Raw genomic sequence first — 25,326 nt, 5'->3', positions numbered from 1 at the left:
ATGTCTCTCTTTGCCTTATAGACTGCTGCTGATGCTGATGCCTAATCGTGGATGCTATTATTATGCTTTGCTGTTGACCAAAAATGGACATGTGTGGATGAAACATTGCCCTTTTGGGAAGTCCATTGATTCTACTGCAGAGTGTTATTATGAGACTGTGATCAGGCCATGACAATTAATAAGACAACCTTTTCATTTCATCCATTGTGCAAGCATCCTTCTTTTCCTTCCTGCAATATTCGTCAGCAAAATCTGCACAATATTCCATTGCCTTATATAACAAATAAAGTGTAAAGTTCTGTTCTCCGTCAGTCATGAAAGAAGCGAACTTGAGTTTGACTTTTGAAGTGTGCTTATTGTTTTCCATGAATTGAGACAAATATTCTCCTAAATGAGGATGAACCAAGAATTTGGCCCCCTGCAGAGGATATGATGTGGTCATTTGTGTAATGTTATCATGGTGTGTTGAATCGGAAGTGGCTTATCTCAACAAACAGAGGGCAACCTCACTCGTTGCCAGCCACAGACAACAGGACACTCGACCCAGGAGATAAAACACCAGTGGAGATAACCATGCTTGTCTAACGACCACATGTAACACATGCTATACATGTAATCCATTTAAATGACTCCACTGTTGATATCATATTTATTTACTTGCACTTCATATTTTATAATTTGAGCAAATATGGTATTCCACTTCCATCAAAGTGTGACACATATTTGTCAATACATTACATAATGAGTTTGGAGAATTGATAGGGAAGGAAGTCGACACCTCCGGTCTGGCCGAACCTCAACCTCACTCAACCACCAAAGCAAGTACGAGCTAAAGACTTGTACAATGCATCATCACATCATCACCAAAAACTCGATGAGATGATACTCCACATACCAAACCAACTTTTTAGCATTTGACCGTTTGTAAGTTTCCTGCAAGATTCTGCTGCTGACTACATACAATAGTGCATCGTAATATGAATGCTCTATGTTGGCAGGTGGTTGCCTCCGTAAGACGGGCGACGGGTCACTGCAACGATCTCGTCTCCCCCGGTCGTCACCCTTCTCCCAGAAATTGACGATTTTGTGGGGAGTGAGCTATCAATTGGTGACGACGAGCTGGTGGCGTCGATGGCTGGGTGTTCCTCATGACCTTATAAGGCTTCATCTCTCCTGATTGGTCGAAACGAGTTGACTCATTTCCATTGCGTCGTCATAGACGAGGACTGACCTGGTGGAGGGGTGCTGGGGATGCCGTTGCTGCTCAGCACTGCGAGATAGCGAGGCCAACGTTGCGAGATGCGGGGAGACAACGACCATCCAACTGGACTCGGTGATCCATGGGCTGAGAAAGGAGCAGGATTTATAAAACCAACTCCCAACTACCAAACCAGCCTCACTCACTCGTTCTCCTCGTCGATCCTTCACAGCCACGGATTTTCTCCTACGTAATAATTCTAATTCGCCCCCTCTTCTACATTCCAGGTAAGATAACCTTCTTCTTATCATCACCAGTTACTGCTTTAGATCCTGCAGCTCTTACCTTCGTGGTGGGAGGAGTGCCAGGGAATCAAAGGCGAAAAGCCGGGTTGGTTAGGTTGACAGCAAGTGTGTGAAGTGGTTTATGTATCGCATTCGCATCCCCGGTCGGTTTATTAACGGACAGATTAGACTCGGATTATGTGTCGGTTTATCATCTTCAAGTGGTTACAGTATATCTCTGGTTTGTGGGTCAAAATTTGCTTAACTACTGTTAACTAGTCGGGTCAATTAGTGAAGAAAGAGCGAGTGGGTCAATTTTGGTCATTCATCAGTGAAAAAAAAAACAGATTTATGAATTGCCTCAGTGTTAGTTAGCTTGTTATTATTCAATCAGGAACTGAACCGAGGGAGGAGGAACAATGGGTTGCTGGTGGTATAGGAATTAAACTGCATATTTATTTGTTTGTCAAGTTTACGAGGAAGGCAAACTATGAACTAGGACGGGACGAATTGAATCTCAAAGAAGGGAGAAATACTTTCCCAAATAAATACAAAATATTTGGCACATCATTATCATACATAGTACTAATATTTGTTTTGTGAGATATCAACCGGCTGGTTGTTTCTAGTGGGTGCATCATCTTCTCATTTTCTTTAAACCACCAGACAAGTTGAGATTTGGCATTGCGAACTACTGTTCATAATTTCATGAGAATAAGCTTATGATGAATTTGCAAAGTGAGATGTTACTTTTAGAGAGGAAGAATGTATGCAGACTATTTCAGACAGTTATCCTAATAGTAAATTGCAAGCAGACTTGATAGACCGGTATTCAATTCATATTCTTCAGTCAATGCAGATTTTTTAAATGGTCTCTCTGGTCAGTCATTAGTCACTCTACTCGAGTTTTACTACTACTTACTAATGAATGAAATAGAAATGAACGCGAGTTGGTTTTTGTAAACTGGGTCTGAGTTTTTTGGTGTTTTATTGTATTGGCCACTCGTTATCATTCACGATTTGTGGTCCAAGTTGAGAGGCTTACTTTGGCAGTAATTGTGAGGTCTATTTATTTCCACTGATAGTTCTTCTTGACTCAAAGTGGATTCAGCAATTAATTAATTGCATGTGATGTATAGCCAAGTTCCAACTGTAAAAGGTAGTAATAATACATACATAGTTGCACTGCTAATAATGGTGAAACTTTGACTTAATAACGATTCTCAGTGAGATGGGATCGCATAATAAAAGAGCAATAATGATAAATTCATTCACTTTCATATCTGATGAGAATAAAAAAGGAGAAGAGGAAACATTTTCTTTCTTTCGTTCTTCTGTATATGGCAGCATAGGATACATACATAGTACCATAGCTAGCACCATGGTTCATTCACAACTTGTTAAGATAGGTTGATGCTGATTCTCTCGGCGAAACTAAATAGGGTGAGATGAGGAGTATGTGTTGGAGGAGTAGTTGATAGTCCTGACGGACACGTTTGTTGAACCAAAGATCGACCGAGGAGGAGAAGGTGCTACGGCTGGTGTTACCAGTTACTGATTTGGCAATCACAAGTTGAATGAACCAAGATTAAAACGGATAAATGTATTAGTATACGTGTGTGTGTGTAGAGTGGATGAGGGAAGGCCAAGAAAACTTTAACTAATAGTAATTTACTTTTTGTGTTACAGAATAAACGAAAATGTGTGACGACGAAGTTGCTGCATTGGTTGTTGACAATGGCTCCGGTATGTGCAAAGCCGGGTTCGCTGGTGATGATGCGCCGCGAGCAGTTTTCCCCTCCATCGTTGGACGCCCCAGACATCAGGTTGGTTGATCTCCATTGTTGATCAAGCTATCCTAGCCAGATGGCCAAACTAAGAAAGAGAGATGAGCCTTCTTCTCTTACCATCTTTGGAAATGAAGACAGTGATGATGCATGCCAATAATACCTACTTAATCCTTGGTTTTTTAGGGAGTCATGGTGGGAATGGGTCAAAAGGATTCATATGTTGGAGATGAGGCTCAATCAAAGAGAGGTATCCTCACTTTGAAATATCCCATCGAACACGGAATTGTCACCAACTGGGTATGTGCTCTTAGTTTTGTGTTGATTACAACCATGACACAACGTATGCCAATTTCATTTACCTTGTCAAAATCTAGGACGATATGGAGAAAATCTGGCATCATACCTTCTACAACGAGCTCCGAGTCGCTCCAGAGGAACACCCAGTGGTAATTTCATAATTATTAAGTACTGCACTACTTACATGACTTGTAGAAAATACTTAAAACTCGTATTTGTTTTACCAATATAGCTCCTTACCGAAGCCCCATTGAACCCAAAGGCTAACAGAGAGAAGATGACGCAGATTATGTTCGAAACGTTCAATTGGTGAGAGTTCATGAATATCCCCAATTTTTAGCAACATTGTAAACCCTTTTTAACATCCAATAGCCCTGCAATGTACGTTGGAATCCAAGCCGTTCTTTCCCTCTACGCTTCTGGTCGTACCACTGGTATTGTGCTCGATTCTGGCGATGGTGTTTCTCACACTGTTCCCATCTACGAAGGTTATGCCCTTCCTCATGCCATCCTCCGTCTGGACTTGGCCGGTAAATAATAATATGAATATGAATTATTCATAATATCTCTATTTCATCCCCATCTCATGCTCATCATTTGTCATTATTTCAACAGGCCGAGACTTGACCGATTACTTGATGAAAATCTTGACTGAACGAGGTTATTCCTTCACCACCACCGCCGAACGTGAAATCGTTCGTGACATCAAGGAGAAGCTGTGCTATGTCGCACTCGACTTTGAGCAAGAAATGGCCACTGCTGCTAGCTCCAGCTCATTGGAAAAATCCTACGAACTCCCTGACGGTCAAGTTATTACCATTGGAAATGAGCGATTCCGTTGCCCAGAAGCCCTGTTCCAACCTTCTTTCTTGGGAATGGAATCTTGCGGAATCCACGAGACCACCTACAACTCCATCATGAAGTGCGATGTTGACATCCGAAAGGTACCTAAATCATTTTATCTGCCAAACATAAATTTACGTATAAGCACTTGTGTAAGTATGTATTTATACAATTTTTTTTAATTAAATAGGATTTGTATGCCAACACGGTCTTGTCCGGAGGTACCACCATGTACCCAGGAATTGCTGACCGCATGCAGAAGGAAATCACTGCCTTGGTATGAATTTGCAAAACTTTAACTTGAAAAAAATCACATGATGTGACATAACTATAAGCATGGTTAAACAACAAAATTATAAATTAACAGGCACCATCCACGATGAAGATTAAGATCATTGCTCCACCAGAACGTAAATACTCTGTCTGGATCGGAGGATCTATTTTGGCTTCATTGTCCACCTTCCAGCAAATGTGGATTTCAAAGCAAGAGTACGACGAGTCCGGCCCATCCATTGTCCACCGAAAATGCTTCTAAAGTATTCAAGATTTGTCTTCCGCCTTAACATTATTTTACAATCTGCAATTAGCCTTAACCCAAGCGGAACCCAACCAATCTCACTACTATATATCATAATAGTATCATCATCATTATAGAGAATGCAGTTGTGTTATTTTCTATTTCTGACTATACATTCACACATCTAAAACAACCAAACATTCCTAAATTGAAATATTCCAATTATCATTGTATTCCAATCTAAAAGAAAAAAGTTCGTTTGCGACGCTTTTACACCATCTTAAATGAGAGCTATACATCCCTACCTTTATTATTATAAATATTATTTTAGTACTTGGAAGCCGATTATTTATTGAAAAGGTAACTTAACTTATAAAGTACCAATAAAAATGGTAAAAAATTATCCCGTCCTTGTATTTCTCGCCTCACTTTATTTTCATCATTTGTACCATACTTATATACCCCATATTAATTTAATTACTAATAATATTTAGTTTTAAATGGTATTGCCACATTCAGCACATCTTGCCTCTGGTCGTTCAAGTAATTTGTTTGCAAAAAGTCCATGCACTTCAAACTTGTAGATTGATGTGTAGTTCTGGTTGCCATAATTCTCCTCAAACTTCACAAGCACGCTCTTGTGTAGTTCTGTACCGACGCAGGTGGACTGCGACGGTCGAGTTTAAATTCCCATTAAATTAATACGAAATTCTAAAAGTACCCAGCAGCCGTGTAGCACTTTGACTACGAAAGTACACAGGAAGTCACATAAAATATCTACCTGAACAGGAAATGTTTGCGCCCGGGGTCCACTGTCTCTGTATGTGTATCGACCAAATTCCAGTGCCTCTTCATTCGCTAGATTACCTCCTCCAGCCATACGCCCCTGCGAATAATATGTACGTACATATGTGCATAACAAACAACTAAATTCTCAACCATCATCACCCATTCAATAACTATTTGCTTATTTGAAATTTATTTACATAAACGGTGAAAGTTTTTGGAGCGGATGAAAAGTATCCGTTGGGAATTTCACATTTGGACGGGTGGATAAGTGTGAAGCCAGAAATTAGCGCAGGTTCGGCTAACTCAATCAAAATGCTCCCCAGAGTTCCTTGAAATCGGTAGTTTTGTCCAACTATTAGCAGACCAGGCTGCGAGGATTTCAACAAAATTATTTTATCTCTATATGCATGCAATTTGATCTTGTACATAAATAGCTTTAAAAGTTTATCTGGGATTTCACTGAATAAAAGCAGTTGCTAATTTTTTTGTTGGATTAGATATTTTATTTCTTCACCTGGATTACGGTGTTCACCTTCGAAGACAAACACGCGCTGAGTCCATTCATGCGTGTGATTGTGGTGGGAGGAGGAACGGAGGCTCTGGCCCCGAGGTAGAACGACGCCAAGTTGGGGAGGCCAAACGCATTGGAGAAGAAGCAGCCTGCGTACGCCTTATTGGACGGAGGAGGTTTTGACATGGTCCGAAGCTGACAGTTCAACTCTGGTCGAATTGTGACGCCCTCACACCGTTTCGGTCTTTCCGCAGTGGGGGGTTGAACCGGCTGAGGTTTCGACGATGATAATGATGACCATAGGTCTGGACGGTCACAGGAATCCGAGTCCGAGTCCCACTTATAGGCGTCTGCCACGTCATTGGAAGATGTCGACGTTCCCGTGTAATGCCAGTCTGATTATGGAGCAGAGGCAACATTCATAAAAAAATATTCGTCTAATTACATATTTTTGTGCTCACAAAGTAAACAGGAACACAGGATTCCGCCAAGTAATAGTAAGAAAACGGTTCTTTTATCCATAATTTATTTACGCGAATTATTATTTTTTACAATTGTTTCTAACTTATTTTCGATACTTTCATTTTCATCCTTTTTCACGTCTTTCCACTTTCTACTTTCACCAAAACATTGGTAAAGACTCAAATTTTCATCCAATATTTAACATGACGACGTTATGAAATGAAAAATCACGACAAGAAAGTAAAAGTATAGATCTCTTTCCTCTATGAATTTGTATGTATGCATAGTCCCACATGGTTATTTTTCCAATTTTGATGGTACTGTTACGCAAGTTAAAAGTATGCATACGTACGTTATGAAATTTTATAATAATTGACAACAGTTTAAATTGGATTGACGAAATTGTTAATGAGATTGTTTGGTTTGGCATTTTCATCCTTCGTCCTCTGGAGAATAAGATGGATTCTGAAACTCGGATACAATTCCCTTGTAAATCGGATTTTGATTCTGCAAACAAAATTAAAACTTGTGTAATTTAAAAAAGGGCAACTTATTAAAAGTCCTATTTCATTTTTGTGCATCCTTACCGTGGGCCAAATAGCATTGGCCCTCTCATTTTCGAAGCGCGTGAACTCTTTCTTATCGTGGAGATGGGTGAGGACTTTCCACGTCAGCAGAGTCGCGATTCCAATGAGCAGCATCAGTCCCACGACGCTGAGGACAATGGGGACGATGGGGGCGTCGGGCAGACAGCTCGGACTTTGTTCAGCCCGGACATGAGTTTTATTCGTCTCCACGTTTCGTCCACTGACAACGTACTGCACTTCGCATTCCTTCTCGTCAATTACTTTTCCCTCGCATTCCATCAATCTGCGTTGATCTACAGATATAAGTACATACATGTTCCCGATAACGACGGATACAGATGGATAAGGAGAAAAGTGCTCCGTGAGTGATCGAGGACTTTCCCTCCGTTCAATAAGTGGTGTCGGAATTTAAACATTATTTATTCTTACGAACCGATTTTCTCGTGAAGCGTGGGTTTAATCATGCCCACACTTTCTGAGCCGCATTGTCCTTTGCATGAGCTTAGTCGCGTTGAGACTGGAAAAGTAGACGCATAATCGAAAGCCAGGCACTTGATGCAAGGTTCCACCATCCTTTGCAAAGAGAGTGTACACTCGCTGCTCTAAAGAATAATTTCAACAGTAGAAACAGCATATCATTTCATATTCACAAATTAATGAATCCAATTAAGTACGAGACTCACATAAGCGTTGTTATTATCCACCTTCAATTCACAGAAGTTACCGTGATATCCAGCGTTGCAAATACATTTTCCGCATTTACAGTGTCCAAAATTACTACACACTTTGGACGAGTATCTGCACATCTCCTGTGAAACGTTGGATTGCAAATGTCATGGTCAAATTGGATAATATGTACAGATCGTCGGCCTACATCTGCAACACATGTCTCTTGTCGGACTTATAATTAGGCCGACGATACCGCTAGACAAGGAGGAGGATGGGTAAATGTCACTCACATCGGACGTGGGACACTGGCAGCGTTCTCCAGTGAAACCTGGATTACATTTACACCTCCACGGGTTGCATTCACAGCTCCCTTGCATCGCATTGGCGTTACAATGCCCTTTGTCGTCCGGGGCTGGGGCTGGACAATCCTTTTCCAAACATTCACAATGAGTCCCAACATATCCCTGTGTGCACACATGGACATAAAAATGAGGAATACTATAATTTAGCTGAGGATATACTTCAAATCGTCAAATGTGAGAAATGTGGGTGTGTTATCACTACCTTTTTGCAATCGCACTTGCCACAAACACAGCTTCCGCTATAGATTTGATTTAACATTTTTTATTACAAGTTATATTTTATTGTATGAGTGCATGAGAATTTAAAAAAAAGTGCAAAAAAAAGTTGTGGTGAAAGCGAGTATAGATCAATCTGCAGTACCGATTTGAGCAGAGTTCGCCACCGTACAGACACATTTCTTGGTCCACTGACTTGACTCCAGCATCGGAGACCGTGCAGTTGCAGAATGGGCCACCAACACCTTCGTCGCACTTACAAATTCCGCACTGTTGAAACCCTTTGTTGTTGCACTGGGGAATGCGCTGTATGGACTGAATAAATCCAGAAAAGGTACACAAATGGCGTTGCAGCATCAAAGCAAATGTCTGCCTGCAGCAGACGGAGACGGTATTATTTATTATTGAGATGTTGATCACATACCGGCGGCAGTGAAGTCTGAGTGCTTTTTTCACAGCCACAGTCGCAAACCATGTCAATGGTAACGTTGAGGAAGTTGTCATTTCCGGAGCTGAACGTCGAAGGACGGATTGCTACCTCTGATCTCCAGAGCGTTGCATCTGGGGGACATCGCTTCAGACCCAGCTCAACTCGATACCTGTGCACAATGGACGCGTGGGTGGATGGCGAATTGTCGTGGTGTAAATACATATCGGGCAAATTAAGTTCCAAATGTCACAATTAAAAATGTATGATTCGCTACTCACTCCACCCGAGCCTTGGGAGTAAGATTGTTACACCCATTGCCCTTTCGGTATTCTGAGCTTCCAGGGCATTTGGCATACAGGGTGACATCCACGAATGGGTTGCGAATGACGGGTTGAAAATTTACCGTCCGAGCCACTTTCTGATCTCATTGGAATCATTCAATAAAAGTGGATGATTAAATAATTACTAAGATATTTACATCAAGCACCAGCAAATGCGATATGTGGACTGATTTATAAATAGCAACTGACTTTGTATTCCTCTTCAATCACTTTTGTAAGGCTGGATGAATCGTCCTCGGTAATCACACTTACAGATGACAAATCCAATCCAATTTTCTCCGCTAATCTTCTGTACAACCTTTTATGTTGGTTCGTTACTGCAAAAATGACATAAATGTTGTGCTCATGGATTTTGTCCCTAATCTGAGACACGGTTGGGTAGTCCAACACGGTGGCTTTGTCATATTCCCCTTTCGCGTTTAAATGGCAGCGTCCTTCATTGGGAAGAAGGATCCCTCCGAGCTGTCCAACAACGAAAGTCGCCGTTACAGGAAATTCTTTCACTTTCTCCTGGCTCTCACCACCGAGTGCAAATAATAAGAAGGAAATCCGTCGGATTTGAACCTTACCCGACCGTCTCCGGCGATGTGAAATGGACCGTCAGTCGAGAGGACAATCAAACGTCGAGTATTGTTCTCATATCGCCATCCTACGCAACAGAGAAAATTTAGAAAAAAGCCCTTGTCAAGCCCACACTAAAACGCAGCAGCGGAATTTAATTTCCTCAAACTTTGCAAGTGGAAAGTTTGGTAGGGATGATGTTTGCTTATGCAAAAGGGAAAGTGAGTACACACGCGTGTACAAGTGCAGCTATTCTTAGGCGGACGAACCAATCTCACTCACCCAGCTCATCTTTGCACACAAGGACCTGTCCACGTGTAAAAAGCACCAAAACGAAAATAAATAGTCAGAATCAACAGGATATATTTACGAACTTGCAAAATACATGTGTGGCAACTATTTAATAAACAATAAGTAATTATCTATGTATGCACAGACCTGCATCAAAGCATCCAAGCCGCCCTCAGGTACGTCATTGTTGAACAAGATCTCAGAGTCGTTAACAGATTTCTGATTAGATTGAAAACAGTTCACTTACTTTTGTGTGAGAAAGTGGGCAAAGTTTAAAAATTCTGATTCGTCAGTCTCACCGTGAAAGTGTCAATGTCAGAGGTTAGTGAAAGCTCATTTTTGAAAAGATGTGGCTTTTTGAAAGGAAACTCTTTCCCGTTGCAGGTGATCTTGGTCTCCTTTTCCTGTGCATAGGGCAGCACGGGCTTGTCGATGAATGAGCCAAATCCCATTCTCAATCCGCTGGTTAAAAGTCGCAGATTTTCGGCTAAATTTTTAGCCAATTTTGCTACTCTGTCCTACACATTGATAGGGGACCACCATGAATAAATATTGTTTTTGCATTAGGATTTGCGACAGATTAAGGGTTGACCTTGTGAGTGGACATGGTGCAGGACAAGTCCATGAGAATGTAAAGGTCCAACGGTCGGTTCTCTTCGTCCGTGTATGCCATCGTTACGTTAATCTTGTGACGTGACCCTGGGCGCAGTTTGACGTGAACGTGGAATGGCCGAACTGCAGATTCCTGGGCATCTTCGTTCATTCTGTAGAAAATGATGACCCCCTTATTTGCATATTATAGTGCAGTATGGTAATTTTTATTGTAATTTGTACAGTGGGATTTTACTCTAGGACAGAAGTTTGATTTTCAAATTCCTGACACGAGCTGCCACTTTCCGACTTTATTGGAACACATCGTTTCTTTATGTTGACATTCTGAGGGGATTAAATTAATTAAATTGGATGATTGAGTCTGAAAGAGCAAAAGTACTTTGTTTTCGTATTTTCTTACTGGGTCCTTGCACCACATGCACTCTGGGGTTTGAAGGCATTCTGCACAACTTTGCGTCTTGGACTCGCACAGTGACTCAAGGTCGGGCGGAGGTATCTCTTGAAAATTCCCAATTACGATAAAGCCAGAAATAAACATCAACAAGTTTGACATTTCCATTTTGCTGGAAATTGTTGTATTGTAAATAAATGAATTATCGATAGTTGTGACAATTTATTCGGTCTTAGGTACACTAGTAAATAAGTAATACGACAATGCTGTGCGGTTTAATGTCATCAGATTCACTAATTAAAATACAAGTAATTAAAAACATTTATTGACTTCACACATCCCATCATCGTTAGCTATCAAACATGCGGTTTCCATTTCCTGGTAGTCCGTACAACCACCAAACTCGGATTACTTGTAGAGAAGCTACTTGTACATAAGTAGAACATTCATGCAAATGTACGTTGGGTTCACTTTAGTAACGACAGTTATGCCTTCACGTTTAGGATTAGTTTTATTGTTTAATACATAACCGCATCATGTACATACTTTGCGTGATGCAGGTCATCACTATGCTCAGTGAATCATTTGTTTGCAGCGGAAATGACAAAAATAACTGAATGTCATGATGATAAAATAAATCCTCGTCCAATGTGTGCAATGTATTGTGCAGTCTGCTCAACGCGTGTCCATATAAGCAAGGATCTCGAACGGATCACACGCCATGTACCGCACAACAATAAGAAATATGATAATGACACTGTCCCAGATAATCGAATAACTTGGAATTCATGTTTTTTTTCTGTAGAGAATGTTACATGATTTTCAAACTGCACAACTTTACCCATTAACGTGTCTCACGTAACTCGAATCGATTTTTTGCTAGCCATTGTATATTTGAGTCGAATGAAATGCTGGAAGCCTAGATCCCATGATGGCTTATTTTATTGGATTTATTGGAGCTACAAACATACTTATTTGTTTCGGCAGGGTTAATCAGTTCCTTATCCCAAACGTTGCAACGGTTCGTCAAAATGTTGTCGTCACCTTTCATCCAGAAGTTTTTGCTCATATCCGCAATGGTGCTGCTGACCTTTCTAAGGTTGGGGGAGGGCCAGAAAATTGATGCATCTGGAAAACTGGCTTCTGAAAGTGCATCGTCGTTGTCGCCCCAATCGTTCTATGCGGAGAACCACTTTTGTTTTGCTAGCGTCAAGGTTCCGTTCTACCAAAGAGACACGTACGTCGTCGTCCTCACTGTCTTCTTATATTTTTTATGGAATCCTGCCGTAGCAATGATTTTGTGCTCATATTTGTTGTTATTTTTTAACTTTGTTCCACTAAGAACAGTGACGGAGCAGTTTGTTGTCGCGGAAAGGAGTTGCCAGTCATAACCTTGTCACCGGAAGTGACAGGAAAATGTGCAATCAGCACAAAAACCGGGGCAGATGGGCTCCTGGACTCGCAACCCTTGGTGATTAATAACACATTTCGTAGTCTCGCCACGTCTTGTAGTCTCCTCAAACTAACGAGATTAACAAATCATTGCAGTGGTGTTCGTACACATGCTCCTTGACGAAAATCGGAGCGGTAAGGAAATTTAATCCAATTTTGTATGCAGCATATTTGTATGTAGTGTAGGAGAGAGCAACCTGTTGAACTATTTTCCACGACTTAACTCGTCTCTTCCGTCCGTAAAATGCATGAACAGATGGATGCTCAAGGGAACATTGTCCCAGAAAAATATTTCAACCATTTAGCAAATGGTTTGACGGAAGCGTCCAAAACGAGGCTCAAGACAATAATGGACAAGTATTTGGGATGCTTTAAGGCCATGAAAAATCCAGATTCGCCATGTCTCACTCCGCTCAGTTTTCACAAATGCTATCAAGACGCTCTAGTTTTCCTCTGTTCTGTGGGGCTTCCGAAAAATAATGATTTTAGTACATTCCCAAAAATAAAGGTACATCATTCGTTCGGATTAAGCATCATCGTAGGGTGTACGTAAATCTGAGATGAAACCATTGGTCTCGTAGGCAGACTACAACAAAGTTCAGCCCTTCTGCTACTTCAATAACCGCAAGTTAATGCCAGGCTGCTGTCACGGGAAGCCGATGCCTTGGACAGTCCCAGAAATTCTCGAAGCGACACGAAATGAAACTGCGTACAACAAATGCATGGCAGAAATGGGAGACGATGTAAAAAAATATATATATTTCCTGAAATGTGGGTGTTGACCATTGCTATTAATTTGTGGTCTGTATTTTAATACAGTGTGATGCTACCTGTCTCCTGCGGTCGCTGGATGTGGTTAGTTTTCTAAGAGTAGCACTACATAAATTATAAATTTGAGCATACGCCTATTTGACTTATCCACATATCTATTCGGATACGAATTGTCTGCTGTTAGGTAAATGACGACTTGGACTTGGACGTAGAGAAATTTTCCCAGAAAATCTTCAAATATTTCCCCATGGTCAAGCCTTCTGCCTGGATGGATTTTACTGGACCAGGTGCATCTCATTGTTAATTCTTATTCCTGCTCTCTTAGGACAATCATTAACTCTTTGATTTGGCCTTTGTTTCTCAAGTGTTTCTCTTTTACGACGAAATTTTGGCAGACATGGGAGATGACGGTAAGTGAAATTTCATTTTTTGTGTGTGAAGCACTGGTTGCACGTGTCGCGTGTGCTGGGGTCTGTGGGTGGTCAAACCTTTGTTGGGTACACACGACCACAACAACAATAGGTGGTTAGTCAGTAGAGGTGAGCTTGGTGGACAAAATGACCAAAAGCACTACGTATTTGCATGGACATGAGCACAATTTAAAAATATATTGTTGTTCTATTGCAGAAAATAATCCGACTCAAAGGATTTGCCGGTTTCATGATCGAGTAATGGAGCTTCACGAAAGTAAAGTTGATCAGGTACACGAACCATGCAAATCTAGATATTTAGTAATCTCTCCAATTCCCATGATTGAAAAGCGTTTATAAAACGGAGAAATAGTTGTTGAAAATCGGATGACTAAAAAATGATGTTTGTTAATTAAACACTAGTATTGCGCCATGTCGACTGAGGAAGTTCGTGAACTTGTGAAAAGCAACAAGGAGAAGACTTCCAAATAATCCGATAAGCACCTCAAACTCAAAGAACCAGTGTTTGTTTCCCTTGATTACAAAAAATTGATGTACAATTACACTACCTACTAATACTAATAGTAAGTACAATAAATTATCCAGCAAAAACCTGTATGCATACATACAACTCTATTAAATAAATCTCCATGCAAAACAATATTTTACAAAAAGGCGTCCTTTTGGCAAGTTATGCAAGAAAGCAATAAAAAATTGAGTAAGCTGTACACCGTTCAATTCATAAAACTATTCAAATTAGCTTTGATGATGCAAACGAGGAGATGAATGTCGTCCTTGTTCAATTATTGTATGCTTATTATTGCACGATCAATAGTTTCACAACCCCGTTTTTAGAAAGCTGCTGTCTACTCCAATTTGCTCATATGCGACACAGTTATCACTCGTAGAGTTCAAATAACAATATGCAATTGAGTAGCAGAGAGATATGTTTCCATTGGGATTGGCATCATCAGCACTGACTGACTCAATTAGTGAGGGATCGATAAAAGGACCTGAACTGAAGCATCAGTCTGCACCAGAAGGTGGATTTTACGAGATACAAACATCCACACACATGGTCTGAGAGCTGACAACATGCACAAACACAATGTCCTTCCGATCTTCTTCTTTTTTGCGGTTTCATCTCCATCAGTCCAGGCAGGAAACCTGAAGGAAGCGATTCGTTATCGAGTTCGGAGTGGGTATGATGGGAATGTAAGACGATATTTGTAAATCATAATGAAGTTGCTCCACTTTGTGTATATTCTTACATTATAATTTTTAGTAACAAAAAGTACACACAAAACTACGTGTCTTTGTATGTGCACAGATGCTGACTTCTCAGTATCCAACTTACGCAACGGATCTGACTTTGAGCTTGGGAGATGTAACGACCGAAGAATGGCAGCAAGGACCGAATCAGCTTTGGGTGTTGCATAATCGACCAAATAATGGCTCCGCTATTAGTAACGGCACTGAGAATGGTTCGTACCAGATTATTAGATTGTGCACGTATTTATATGCATTTTCCGTATTTTGTTGTTGCAACAAGCGTCATCGGGAAGTTCATTAAAATGCAGCTCAAGAACCATGTTAAAATTACGTGTCATGTATATTTTGCTTGAGCAGAAGATCTGTACTGGATGAAGCCCGTGAGAGGCGTGCTCAACTCGCTCACCGGTATTCCTGGAGAGAAGGAAGTGATCCTAGAAATACGAGAAATCACAGAAAACTCGGGGACTTTCACCATTCGTAATGCGGCGAATAAGCTGTGCCTAGAGAATCAGGGGTAGGTTGAGATTGTGAGACGACCAACTTTCTCCTTTGTCTTTGATATGTTTAGGTTGCTTATTCTGTGTCTGGAAAACTTTCCGAAAATTAATTTGCAGACTTGGGCTGGAAACGGTTTACCGAGAGTGCAATGAGTTCAACACTGCGCAACAATGGGACTTCGAAGACCCTCGAAACCTCAAGTTTCACATTAGACTTTTGGACCAACTATTCGGAATTTTTCACTGAAAAGGTATTACCCAGAAGTATGCAGGTAGTTGGACAAAGAGGCTGCAATTTCCACAATTTTCAATTAAGACGTTTGCTTTTGTAAACTTTTTTTGTAACTTTTTTGTGAGTAATTTACTCAACTTTCCAGAAATTGAACTTTGGCAGACCAATTAATACAATAAAAGTCGAACAATAGATATCAGCTATTATGCAATAGTGGAAAACATAGTGGTTGGAAGGCTCAACTCCAGCCAGTCTGTCGATATGAATATTATGCACAAAGCACATTCCCATCTAATTATTTTTTAATAAAGTATTTTATCATTTCTTCCTTTGACTTATGAGAACCAAGAAAACGCGTGCGCCATCAAAGCGAAATAATTTATTTGAAATGTTCCAAAAAATATAAGGTATCGAATATCGTGAAAATGTTCGTGTTTCACAACCGCTTAGGATTGAATTTATAAGAGTGTGACTGAAATTGATGAGCATTATGCAGTTTCTCCATCTCATCACAACAAGCAGGCCTTCAAGGCCATCAAATTGTGTGAGGCAATCCCATACACAAATAGTGTATACTTTGCGAACGGAGTGTGTACTTTGGGACATTTCTGCTGGGCCTACTTTCCGCTCATTCATCATCAGGCTTCTCGAGACTGCAAACACTTTCACCAACAAAAAGGCGACGCGAATTGTCCAGATTTTCTCCACCACTTTATCAACTGTGTGGTCCAACGTAATATTGGACAGGAATTGGGAATTTCAGACTGGATGCTTTATTTACGCTTCAGACTCGTCCCCAGGATGAATTTTCACACTTTCTTTGTGGTCCCCGTCCCGTACAACTCAATTTTGCCACATTACTGCCACGTCCTTTGTCCCGTCACCATCCTCTGCGCCAGTACGATAATTGCATTTCAAAATGTTGCAAGTTTATGAGCCAAGATATTCATGAATTTTTTGTGCACATATAAAATGTGGCTAACAGTCGTTGTCAAAAAGTCGGGAAAAAATGGTGCCTGAGCACGTTTCAGTCATTTTAACGTCTCGTAACTCTTTTTAACGTTACCTACTAAATCACGTCTATGTTTTGGTCAGTTACGTATGCACGAACGGAATCAGATTTTTGACGATGCCAAATATTTATTGACCAAATTTACTTCAATTTGCCTGGAATTATCATTCTGCTTTTAAAATGAGAAAGTTGATCACTCCGCTTGGTTTGGTATCATTGTGAGTTGGTAAATTTGCCAGAAAGCCCACTACACAACCTGCCTGCATGTGATGGATTGGTAAATAGTTCAATTTGGTCATGGTCCTTCATCCCGATAGGGTACCGACTAATTGAAATATTGATCATGGTTTAAAATCTTATAAAGTTATACATGCAGCGCAACTATCTCAACACAAAACACATTGTGGACTCAATTAAATAGTACGTACAAACGACGACGTCACATTTCCAGCCTCCCCGCAACTACTTTCGCAACTTCCACAGACCATGGAGAAAGCAAAGATGAGTACTGTCAACACGTGATACAAGATCTAGACGAAAAAGAGATCCAGCACGAACTCGACAGAAATTGGTTGTTCATGTGCCACCGAAATGTGTTGTGGGCGAGGACAATGAAACACTTTCAGGAAGTTGGACTCAATCAATGTAAGTTTACAAAAGGGGACGAACGAGCGGTTTCAGTACTTATCAGGAACAAGACAACAACACCCTCATCACCGTCTCCGCACAAGAACGATGGCGAAACTGGATCCATTCAACTCGAGCAAAGCATACTTTGCACACTTTCACTCTTTGACGTTACACTTAATTGGATAACTTGGCGTTAACAATGGCAGATAAAATTAGCAAAATTCGTCTTGTAGAAAATCATCTGATACCGTTGTCAGTCGGTATGAAGGATCTACAGTTAGAATCTCACTTTCCTAGCATTCAATGGAAGCAGGAACAAGCATTCTCAGTTTCCAAACATGTCAAAATGTTTCAAGTGTATTTTTTCCTTCATTTGTTCAGCAGGATCGAGTTTCATATCGCAACCCACTCTCGATCGCTCAATTTCCCAGCACCCACGCATTCTGCGCTTTATTATGAATGAAATTGCCTGTCAAACTTTGTATAGAATGCAAAACGACAGTTAACTTTAATTACTTAGCGTGAATTACTCATGTTTAGAGAACTTAATTCTCCAAGTGGCCATGAATTATAGAAAATTTAAAGAATTGCTTGCACGGGAGGATAAAAAAATATTCTATTTTTAATTTCGCAACCATTTTGAGAGGAATTAAGTGGTAATATATTCTAAACGTACACAATTATCGGAACATTTCTGAGAAATTTCATTTCGTGGAAACGAGTCCTTGATCTGATCAACGCCGCTATGTTATCTCGCACTGAAAGGAAAGGAGGATTCTGCATTGTAGCCACCGCTGTACTCGCGCAGTTGCCATTTTCCCACCGTAAAGCAAAAACTTTCACTTTTGTTAATGGTCCTCCTGGAGCAACGCTACCGAATTCACGTGTGCTCTTTGTTAGAGATACGGACTACTTAACGAACAATAAATGACTGGATGAAGTTTGGCTTACCAGCAAACACAATAAATGAATCGACATCATCATCCCTGCCGAGAAAGACTTGCCTCTCACTAAATTTACCTACCAGCAGACAGACATCGTGCGGTGGGAAAATGGAGAATTCTATACGATTATCTTTTTCGTACATGCTGAGAAGAGTGCAAAAAATGACAAAAAACTTTCTCTTGTTTTGGTAATGTATATTTATGTGCGAGGAGAAAGCCGATTGCAGATTTTGAGACGGAATAAGCTTAAATTCATATTCGAATTTCCCCTGGAACCATGTGATCCACTCTTCAGTCGGTGTCCTTTTCCCACAATGCTCCATAATGCCAGTCGGAGAACGCTGTCTCCATTTCCAGAGGAAGGAGATTGAATGTCGGCCAGAGAGAGCGGCTTCCCTCCAGACGAATACATTTAATAAGGCTCCACCAACTACCGAGTGCGTTACGTATTAGGCCCGAGAAAAGCTTCGATAAAGGTTGTTCTTCTGAAGGGAGAACCTGGGGCCGCATTGGAATCAAGTGCATTAAGTACGTGGGCAGATGATAGATGTGTTTACGATGGGGGTGTTCTGCAAACTGGTCGGATTTCTCCTACCTGGTTCTAAGTAGCTGCACTATTATGCTCCCTTCCTGCCTCTTCCTACACTCCATAAATATTTAAAGTAGACACGCTTTTCTACTTTCTCTGTCAACTTGGACGACATGCTCCCCATTGTTAAAATCTTAAATGTCCTCAAGATAAAATAAAATTGTATACGTCAAATTACATTACACAATTGTTCATTGTATTATACAATACGTAATTGTACAACATACAATTTGTTTAAACAGCCTCCAGAAACGTTTCCTTCACTGATAATCCGTAATGACAATAGCGAAATGTGCTTAAAAAGGAACTTGCAGGGCAGAAATCTTGACTGCCCTGGGAAACAAACTGGTTTTGTCTGACCCGAGTTGGAATCAGGGCTTGATGACATTATAATTTCACATTTATTCATTTCCAGCTCCGGAGTGAGTCTGCATTTTCATCGTCTATTCAAGAAATAGTTTCCTCTGTGATAATAATTACGGAATAATCCTCGCTCATTAAGAGTGAGTCGCCTCTTGTCTGGTGTGTGTGCATCAAAGCAACCACCACTACTGCCGCCTCAAACAAGACCAACTTTGTGGTCAATTTTGTCTAGTCGTCCCCACATGGTGACTTCTTCCTAAACGTGGAAATAACAGTAACGTTTTCGACGTCTTTTTAATACCAAGGTTCTATTTTGGTCGTTCCAGCGTACTTAAAACTAGACACAGTGCCAATTAAGCCCAGCTTGTTTTAACCCTGAGCTGTCCTTTCCATTTCATAGAAGCATTGTCAGCGAGTAAAATGGATGCACGTGGAATGAGGGGGCAATTTACATACGGGGAAATTGGTTGACTACATCCAAGCTGACTGCTGAGACGTAGAAAATGGTGCATGGCTGCGTTACGATTGTGTGGGACGATGAAAATGACGACTGAAAATTTAAAGATGTCAATCGTATTACTGGCAAGCATACATTTTGCTTTCATGCTGTTGCTGTCATCATCGAGCAAGGAAAACCATAATATTCAATCAACTGTGAGCATAAATTTACTGGGCTGAAGACCAGGAATAAGTAGGTACTGGTTAGCATGCACCTTCACATTTCACCCCCCACCTTCGCAGCAAATTGATGTTGCTGTCGAGGACGGAAGGAGGAAGACAAGGAACACGGATCTGAGAGGAGGAATAAATGTTGACGAAAATTGAGAATTTAGCACTTTCACTCGTTACCGTCACGTTTGTGGAGAGGTGTAATACGACTGCACTTAAGTAAATAAGAGCCTCTTGTCACTTAACTTTGCTCTTCTTCTGAACGGAAGCAAACTTGGCATTTGGGTTAGAATGTCGTGCAAAGGGTTTCACTCATTTTCACTTCATTTAATTATGGACCCACTAAAAGCTGAATGACATCCTGCCCTCGGCAGGTTGAGAGGAGAGGAGTTAAAGACGATGTGGTGATACATTACGCAGAGTTCGACTTTACTAGATGCCCTCGCCAAGGTTTAATTAGGGAATTGACTATGAGCCGTTTAAATATTTTTCTCATATAATACACATAACAACGAAAATGCTGAAGGATGATTACATGCAACATGTCATGATCTCCTGAAGGAGAAATAAATCAAAACGATTTTGGTATTTCTGTGTTACGCAGGAGAAAAACGTTTTCAGAAGAACAGAAAATAATTTGGTGAATATTTATCTAGTTGAAACAAACAGTCTCAAGCAAATATTGGAAAAGTTGGAAAAGTTGACAATGTCGCAACCACTACAGAGACCGGTTGTACTTCCTAGGAAAACGGATCATCGTCCAGTGATAAGAACTCCTCACGGACTGGGACCGTTGCTGGATGAAATTTTTCAAGCAGTTCTCACATATCAGCCCGATGACAGCGATATTCACAAATTTTTGGCTCTCTATCTCGAAGCAAAACTTGAACAGAGGAAAGCACACACGGAGGAGGAAGAGGAACTCGTTCGTCACTTTGGATCCAACCACGATAAGAACTTGCAAGAGCTGTTACACAAGAAAAGGATTTCGTTCGAGGATGCAGGCAAGTTCGCTGTACGGATTCAAGCTGCCTTTCGTGGGCATCTCATTCGCAAGCGATTAACGTCGGAAGGGAAAGTGTTGCACAAGGAGCACTGGAAGTCGTGGGAGTGGCGGCGATGGAGCTGGGAAGGCAAATCTCTGCTTACGGAATCACAATTGCAAGCATTTTTGGAGGAGCACCACATTTCCCTCGAGGTGGCCAACAAGTACGCCAACAAGATCCAAGCCGTCTACCGCGGGTTCAAGGTTCGTCGCAGCTCTGAGGGAGAAGCGGTGAAGGAAGCGATCAGGAAGCAGCGTCGGTCCTCAGCTGCGGACAAAAAATTTCAGAGACTGAAAGGAAGCTTGATCGCGATTCATTACGACATCAAGATTTCTCCACGAATGGACACCTTTGATTTCAACGGGGTCGTATTTGTTCAAATGGCGCTGACGGATGAGGACTCCTCGAGCATCGTGATGAACTCATTCCAGCTCACAATCCTAAAGGCCGTGTGGAAAGACTCCTCCGACAATGAGTACGTTGCCAGTAGAGTAGACTGTGACGATGAGAAGGGAACTATCTGCATGCACTTTGACTCGCTTTTACCGATGGGACGAGGAATTCTGTACATTTCCTACTCGGGCATCATGAAGGAAGACAATCGGGGACTGTACTTGATTAAGTTGACCAAACTAAACCCAGAATCTCATAAAGTTGAAGAAAGCCACGTGGCGATCACCCAATTCGAAGCTACGGAAGCCAGAAAAGCGTTTCCCTGTTTGGATGAGCCTGACAAGAAGGCGACTTTCTCAATCTCTCTGGTGGTGGAGGCAGGAAAGACGTCAATCTCCAATATGCCCTTGAAAAATGTGCGCCCAACGGGGGAAGAAGGGTTTGAGATACGAGAATACCACCCAACGCCAAAAATGAGTCCTTACCTCCTGGCCTTTGCCGTGGGGGACTTTGAGTTTGTGGAGACGACGAGTGAGGACGGTGTACTTTTACGGGTCTACACCACGCCAGGAAAGAAGGAGCAGGGGATTTTTGCCCTCAACGTAGCCGCAAAAGCCCTCGAGTTTTACACAAAGTTTTTTGGGATTGCGTATCCTCTTCCGAAACTGGACATGGTGGCGGTGCCAGATTTGTCCGCCTCTGCGATGGAGGTTTGTACTTATAAACATATTCATACATACATCTATTTCTTTTCATGGTACACTCGGTTTCTATCAGCTTTTCATACATTTTAAAAATTAATTCCCCTCAAAGAACTGGGGCATGATTGTCTTCCATGAAACGGCAATACTGCTGGACGAGAAAGAAAGTTCACACGCTTCCAAACAGTGGATTTCTATCGTCGTGTGTCACGAGATATGTCACCAATGGTTTGGTATACTGACTTAAGTAATTATCCACAAGTGTCCAAAGGGGATGGTGTAATGGGTTGATAATGTAGGCAATCTCGTGACGATGGAGTGGTGGACAGACTTGTGGCTGAAGGAACGATTCGCCACGTACTTTGAGACCGTCGCAGCAGACCACCTGTTCCCCGAATTCAGTTTGTGGTAATGCTGCAACAACTGAGGAGTGGAGCTAAATATATGTATAGCAACTAATCATATTTATACCCATCTGTAGGAACCTGTTTGTGAAAGATGAGGTCCTTTCGTCTTTGGAGACTGACGCGTTCCAAAATAGCCACGCCGTGGAAGTGGAGATTGATCACCCCGAAGAGATAGATTCTATTTTTGATGAGATATCCTACTGCAAAGGCGGGAGCTTAATTCGTATGCTCCACCAGTACATGGGCGAGAAGGATTTTCGCTTGGGAATCAATACATACCTGGAATCTCATAAATATCGTAATGCCATTAGCGAGCATTTGTGGGATGCTTTTGAGAAGACGAGTGGAAAGCCGGTCGGAAAAATGATGAAAACCTGGACGAAGCAATTAGGCTTTCCACTCGTACGCGTGAGGTTTGAGAAAGTCGAAGGGAGCAGCTCCAGGATTTTGTACCTGACACAAGAGAAATTCCGGGCTAATCCACTAACCAGTAATCAATGGAGTGGAGGTGAAGAGGACAAAGGAAATGAAGACCCGCTCTGGCTCATCCCATTGACATTTTCCTCAGCCTCCAACCCCAACCGTGTAATTGCGGACTGTCTCATGGAAGGCAAAGGTGTGACGATCCTCATCCAAGACGTCGGAGATGATGAATGGGTCAAAGTAAGAAGCTCATCCTTGAAATTCACACCAAGTTTACCCCATTTCACCTGCAGCATGTCCTCTCCAGCAGGGAAGTTGACTTTTTGTTATGCATGGCTTTGAACTCGTCTCCCCATCGTCATCAGCATCGACATCGCTAACTATGACTTCTCCTCTGGAATACCAAATCGCAATTGCGTTCATGTGAAAGAAATCCAATTCTGATTCTATCATTCCAATTTCCTCTCGGATTTGTTTTCCTTTCCGTCTCCTCCTCTCTCACACCATTTCAAACGTAGTTAAAATCCAGTGGTACAACTGCAAGTGGAGAGATACGTAAATACGTACGTACGCAGAATGTGCACGCTGTGTGCGAGAATTGCAGCAGTTTATGCAATATGCGGTTCCTGCTGGCTCCTTCAAAATTAATTATTGGCTGCTGCTGACGAAATTATGCTTTCTCTCTCTTTCTCCCAATCTCTCGGAAAGTAGTGCATGATGTGCAGTTAGCTGGCTCAATATCCAACTATTGTGCTTGTCTCAAGGACTTTGTTGTTTTCTTCTTTGTTTTGTTGCTAGTAAACTTTCGACTCCTTTGTTGGAAATTTCTCCTCCCAACGTTTAATTAGATCTTGCATTGTATAATCATTGTATAATTCTTGTATTACTGTTAAAGTGCGAAACATGCATAAAGTTTATGATTTTCATTATTTGCAGATTAATCCAGGCATGACTGGTTTTTACCGAGTGCAATATGACGCAATAGACCTGGAGGGCTTCATGCCTTCCATTCAAGACCTTGGACTCCCTCTCATCGACCGTTTAGCACTTTTGGACGATCTATTTGAACTCGTCAGATGTGGGAAAAACTCCACCACGGACCTACTCCAGTTCCTCCAAGCATATCGAGGCGAACGGGATGGAACCCTGTGGCAACACATAAGCCATGTTCTCGAAGGACTGGATTTTCTGCTCCAAGAGACCCAGCATCATGACCACTTCAAAGCATATGCGAAACAGTTGACTCTGCTAATTGTCGAAACCATGGGATGGGACGCGAAGCAGGGCGAGAGCCATTCAGACTCCATCCTCCGACCATTGACCATACAATTCAGAACGGGCTCTTTTGGAGACCCTGACGCCACGGTGGAAGCTCGACGTCGCTTTGTGCAGCACTTGAGTGGGGAGAAAGTGATCGATCCGGACATCCGATGCGCAATATTCAGCGCCGTCCTGCACTCGCCACTGGAGGGCGAGGGAGAACAGCTCCTCGAAATCATGAAGGATTTGTACATGCAGACTGAATTGTGTGAGGAAAAGATGAGAATTGGTCAAGCGATGGGTGCATTGCCAGACGTGGCTCTTCAAAGGAAAGTGTTGGAATTCTGCATGTCTGACACGAAGGACGTGAGGCTTGGGGACGCGTCGTCGATTATAACGTCCGTCAGTGCTCATTCGATTCAAGGCCGGAGGTTGGTTTGGGAGTTCATCAAAGAGAAGTGGCATGTCTTGAAGGAACGCTACTCCGGAGGTGGCATCACCCATCTCATCAGACTCATTAAGCACACCACACAAAATTTCGTTTGTGAGGATGACGCGAAGGAGGTGGAGCAGTTTTTTGCGACGAATCCGTTACCTGGTGGCGAACGTTCGATAGCTCAATCTGTGGAAAATATTCGAGTGAATGCAGAATGGGTGGAGAGAGATCGGGTGAAAGCTGGGGAATATTTGGCTGGTCTCAACTTATCAAAATAACCCAGCCAATTGCAGCGACCTCGTTAATTAAGCCGCTACAGCTGCACCAGAAGTCAGTTATGATTAGTAATAAATAATATCTATATACAATACAAATACATACATTATAAGTGCATGTGGAATCCGAGTGTTTTGGTTAGAATAATCTATGTCTCGTCATAAAACTCTGTTAAATACTCATTCGTCAGACAAAGACAAGCTTTATTTATAATTCTACCGCATGAAATCATTCCCTCATTGGTTAGACTCGTAGACATTCATAACATGAGCAAGTTTCGCTATTTTATGTACGAACTTCTTTACGAAGCAGTTCAAGCACCAGAACAGATTGATTGACAATGATATAGATTTGATAAAATATTTCACGTTAAAAAATAATCGATTTCA

The 25,326-nt window shown here is 41.6% G+C and overlaps 6 protein-coding genes across 9 annotated transcripts; 4 read left to right on the top strand and 2 right to left on the bottom strand.

Moving 5' to 3' along the window:
- Positions 1 to 1,330: 1,330 nt before the first annotated feature.
- On the top strand, positions 1,331 to 5,332 carry LOC110852416 (actin, clone 403). Its single transcript, XM_022100485.2, has 9 exons — positions 1,331 to 1,485; positions 3,172 to 3,308; positions 3,456 to 3,569; positions 3,647 to 3,718; positions 3,802 to 3,878; positions 3,942 to 4,099; positions 4,185 to 4,513; positions 4,603 to 4,689; positions 4,780 to 5,332. Exons 2-9 carry the CDS (start codon positions 3,183 to 3,185, stop codon positions 4,945 to 4,947), a joined length of 1,131 nt encoding a protein of 376 aa, XP_021956177.1. The 5' UTR covers positions 1,331 to 1,485; positions 3,172 to 3,182; the 3' UTR covers positions 4,948 to 5,332.
- A 9-nt stretch (positions 5,333 to 5,341) lies between these two features.
- LOC118436127 (SUN domain-containing protein 3-like) lies at positions 5,342 to 6,590 on the bottom strand. Its single transcript, XM_035853390.1, has 4 exons — positions 6,233 to 6,590; positions 5,916 to 6,086; positions 5,711 to 5,815; positions 5,342 to 5,596 (listed from the first exon to the last, which is right to left on the bottom strand). The coding sequence occupies exons 1-4, from the start codon at positions 6,413 to 6,415 to the stop codon at positions 5,426 to 5,428; spliced, it is 630 nt and encodes a 209-aa protein (XP_035709283.1). The 5' UTR covers positions 6,416 to 6,590; the 3' UTR covers positions 5,342 to 5,425.
- Positions 6,591 to 6,721: 131 nt separating this feature from the next.
- On the bottom strand, positions 6,722 to 11,439 carry LOC110852647 (integrin beta-PS). 4 transcript variants are annotated; one of them, XM_035853386.1, is made up of 17 exons: positions 11,161 to 11,439; positions 10,996 to 11,084; positions 10,741 to 10,912; positions 10,448 to 10,666; positions 10,296 to 10,367; positions 10,140 to 10,164; positions 9,866 to 9,945; positions 9,486 to 9,758; positions 9,234 to 9,373; positions 8,950 to 9,124; positions 8,671 to 8,840; positions 8,512 to 8,548; positions 8,238 to 8,411; positions 7,962 to 8,087; positions 7,712 to 7,880; positions 7,279 to 7,571; positions 6,722 to 7,198 (listed from the first exon to the last, which is right to left on the bottom strand). In XM_035853386.1, the coding sequence occupies exons 1-17, from the start codon at positions 11,317 to 11,319 to the stop codon at positions 7,124 to 7,126; spliced, it is 2,448 nt and encodes an 815-aa protein (XP_035709279.1). In that variant the 5' UTR covers positions 11,320 to 11,439; the 3' UTR covers positions 6,722 to 7,123. The 4 variants fall into 4 exon arrangements, with proteins under 4 accessions (XP_035709279.1, XP_035709280.1, XP_035709281.1 ...); XM_035853387.1 differs by lacking the exon at positions 6,722 to 7,198 and having other exon boundaries at positions 7,427 to 7,561; XM_035853388.1 differs by lacking the exon at positions 6,722 to 7,198 and having other exon boundaries at positions 7,427 to 7,561; positions 7,712 to 7,875.
- Positions 11,440 to 11,999: 560 nt separating this feature from the next.
- LOC110852646 lies at positions 12,000 to 14,447 on the top strand. The gene is made up of 10 exons (XM_035853389.1): positions 12,000 to 12,388; positions 12,499 to 12,622; positions 12,700 to 12,738; positions 12,860 to 13,111; positions 13,185 to 13,346; positions 13,423 to 13,458; positions 13,559 to 13,661; positions 13,740 to 13,784; positions 14,002 to 14,075; positions 14,208 to 14,447. The coding sequence occupies exons 1-10, from the start codon at positions 12,183 to 12,185 to the stop codon at positions 14,274 to 14,276; spliced, it is 1,110 nt and encodes a 369-aa protein (XP_035709282.1). The 5' UTR covers positions 12,000 to 12,182; the 3' UTR covers positions 14,277 to 14,447.
- Positions 14,448 to 14,805: 358 nt separating this feature from the next.
- Positions 14,806 to 16,122, top strand: LOC110852295. Its single transcript, XM_022100329.2, has 4 exons — positions 14,806 to 14,999; positions 15,115 to 15,268; positions 15,414 to 15,573; positions 15,674 to 16,122. Exons 1-4 carry the CDS (start codon positions 14,880 to 14,882, stop codon positions 15,801 to 15,803), a joined length of 564 nt encoding a protein of 187 aa, XP_021956021.1. The 5' UTR covers positions 14,806 to 14,879; the 3' UTR covers positions 15,804 to 16,122.
- Positions 16,123 to 20,341: 4,219 nt separating this feature from the next.
- Positions 20,342 to 25,119, top strand: LOC110852645 (puromycin-sensitive aminopeptidase). The gene is made up of 5 exons (XM_035854159.1): positions 20,342 to 22,144; positions 22,248 to 22,368; positions 22,435 to 22,543; positions 22,617 to 23,205; positions 23,902 to 25,119. The coding sequence occupies exons 1-5, from the start codon at positions 20,702 to 20,704 to the stop codon at positions 24,937 to 24,939; spliced, it is 3,300 nt and encodes a 1,099-aa protein (XP_035710052.1). The 5' UTR covers positions 20,342 to 20,701; the 3' UTR covers positions 24,940 to 25,119.
- Positions 25,120 to 25,326: the final 207 nt, after the last annotated feature.

The sequence above is a fragment of the Folsomia candida genome, unplaced genomic scaffold (genome assembly GCF_002217175.1).
Source record: "Folsomia candida strain VU population unplaced genomic scaffold, ASM221717v1 Fcan01_Sc007, whole genome shotgun sequence".
Taxonomy (NCBI): Eukaryota; Metazoa; Arthropoda; class Collembola; order Entomobryomorpha; family Isotomidae; genus Folsomia; species Folsomia candida.
This window is presented reverse-complemented; position numbering and strand designations above follow the sequence as displayed.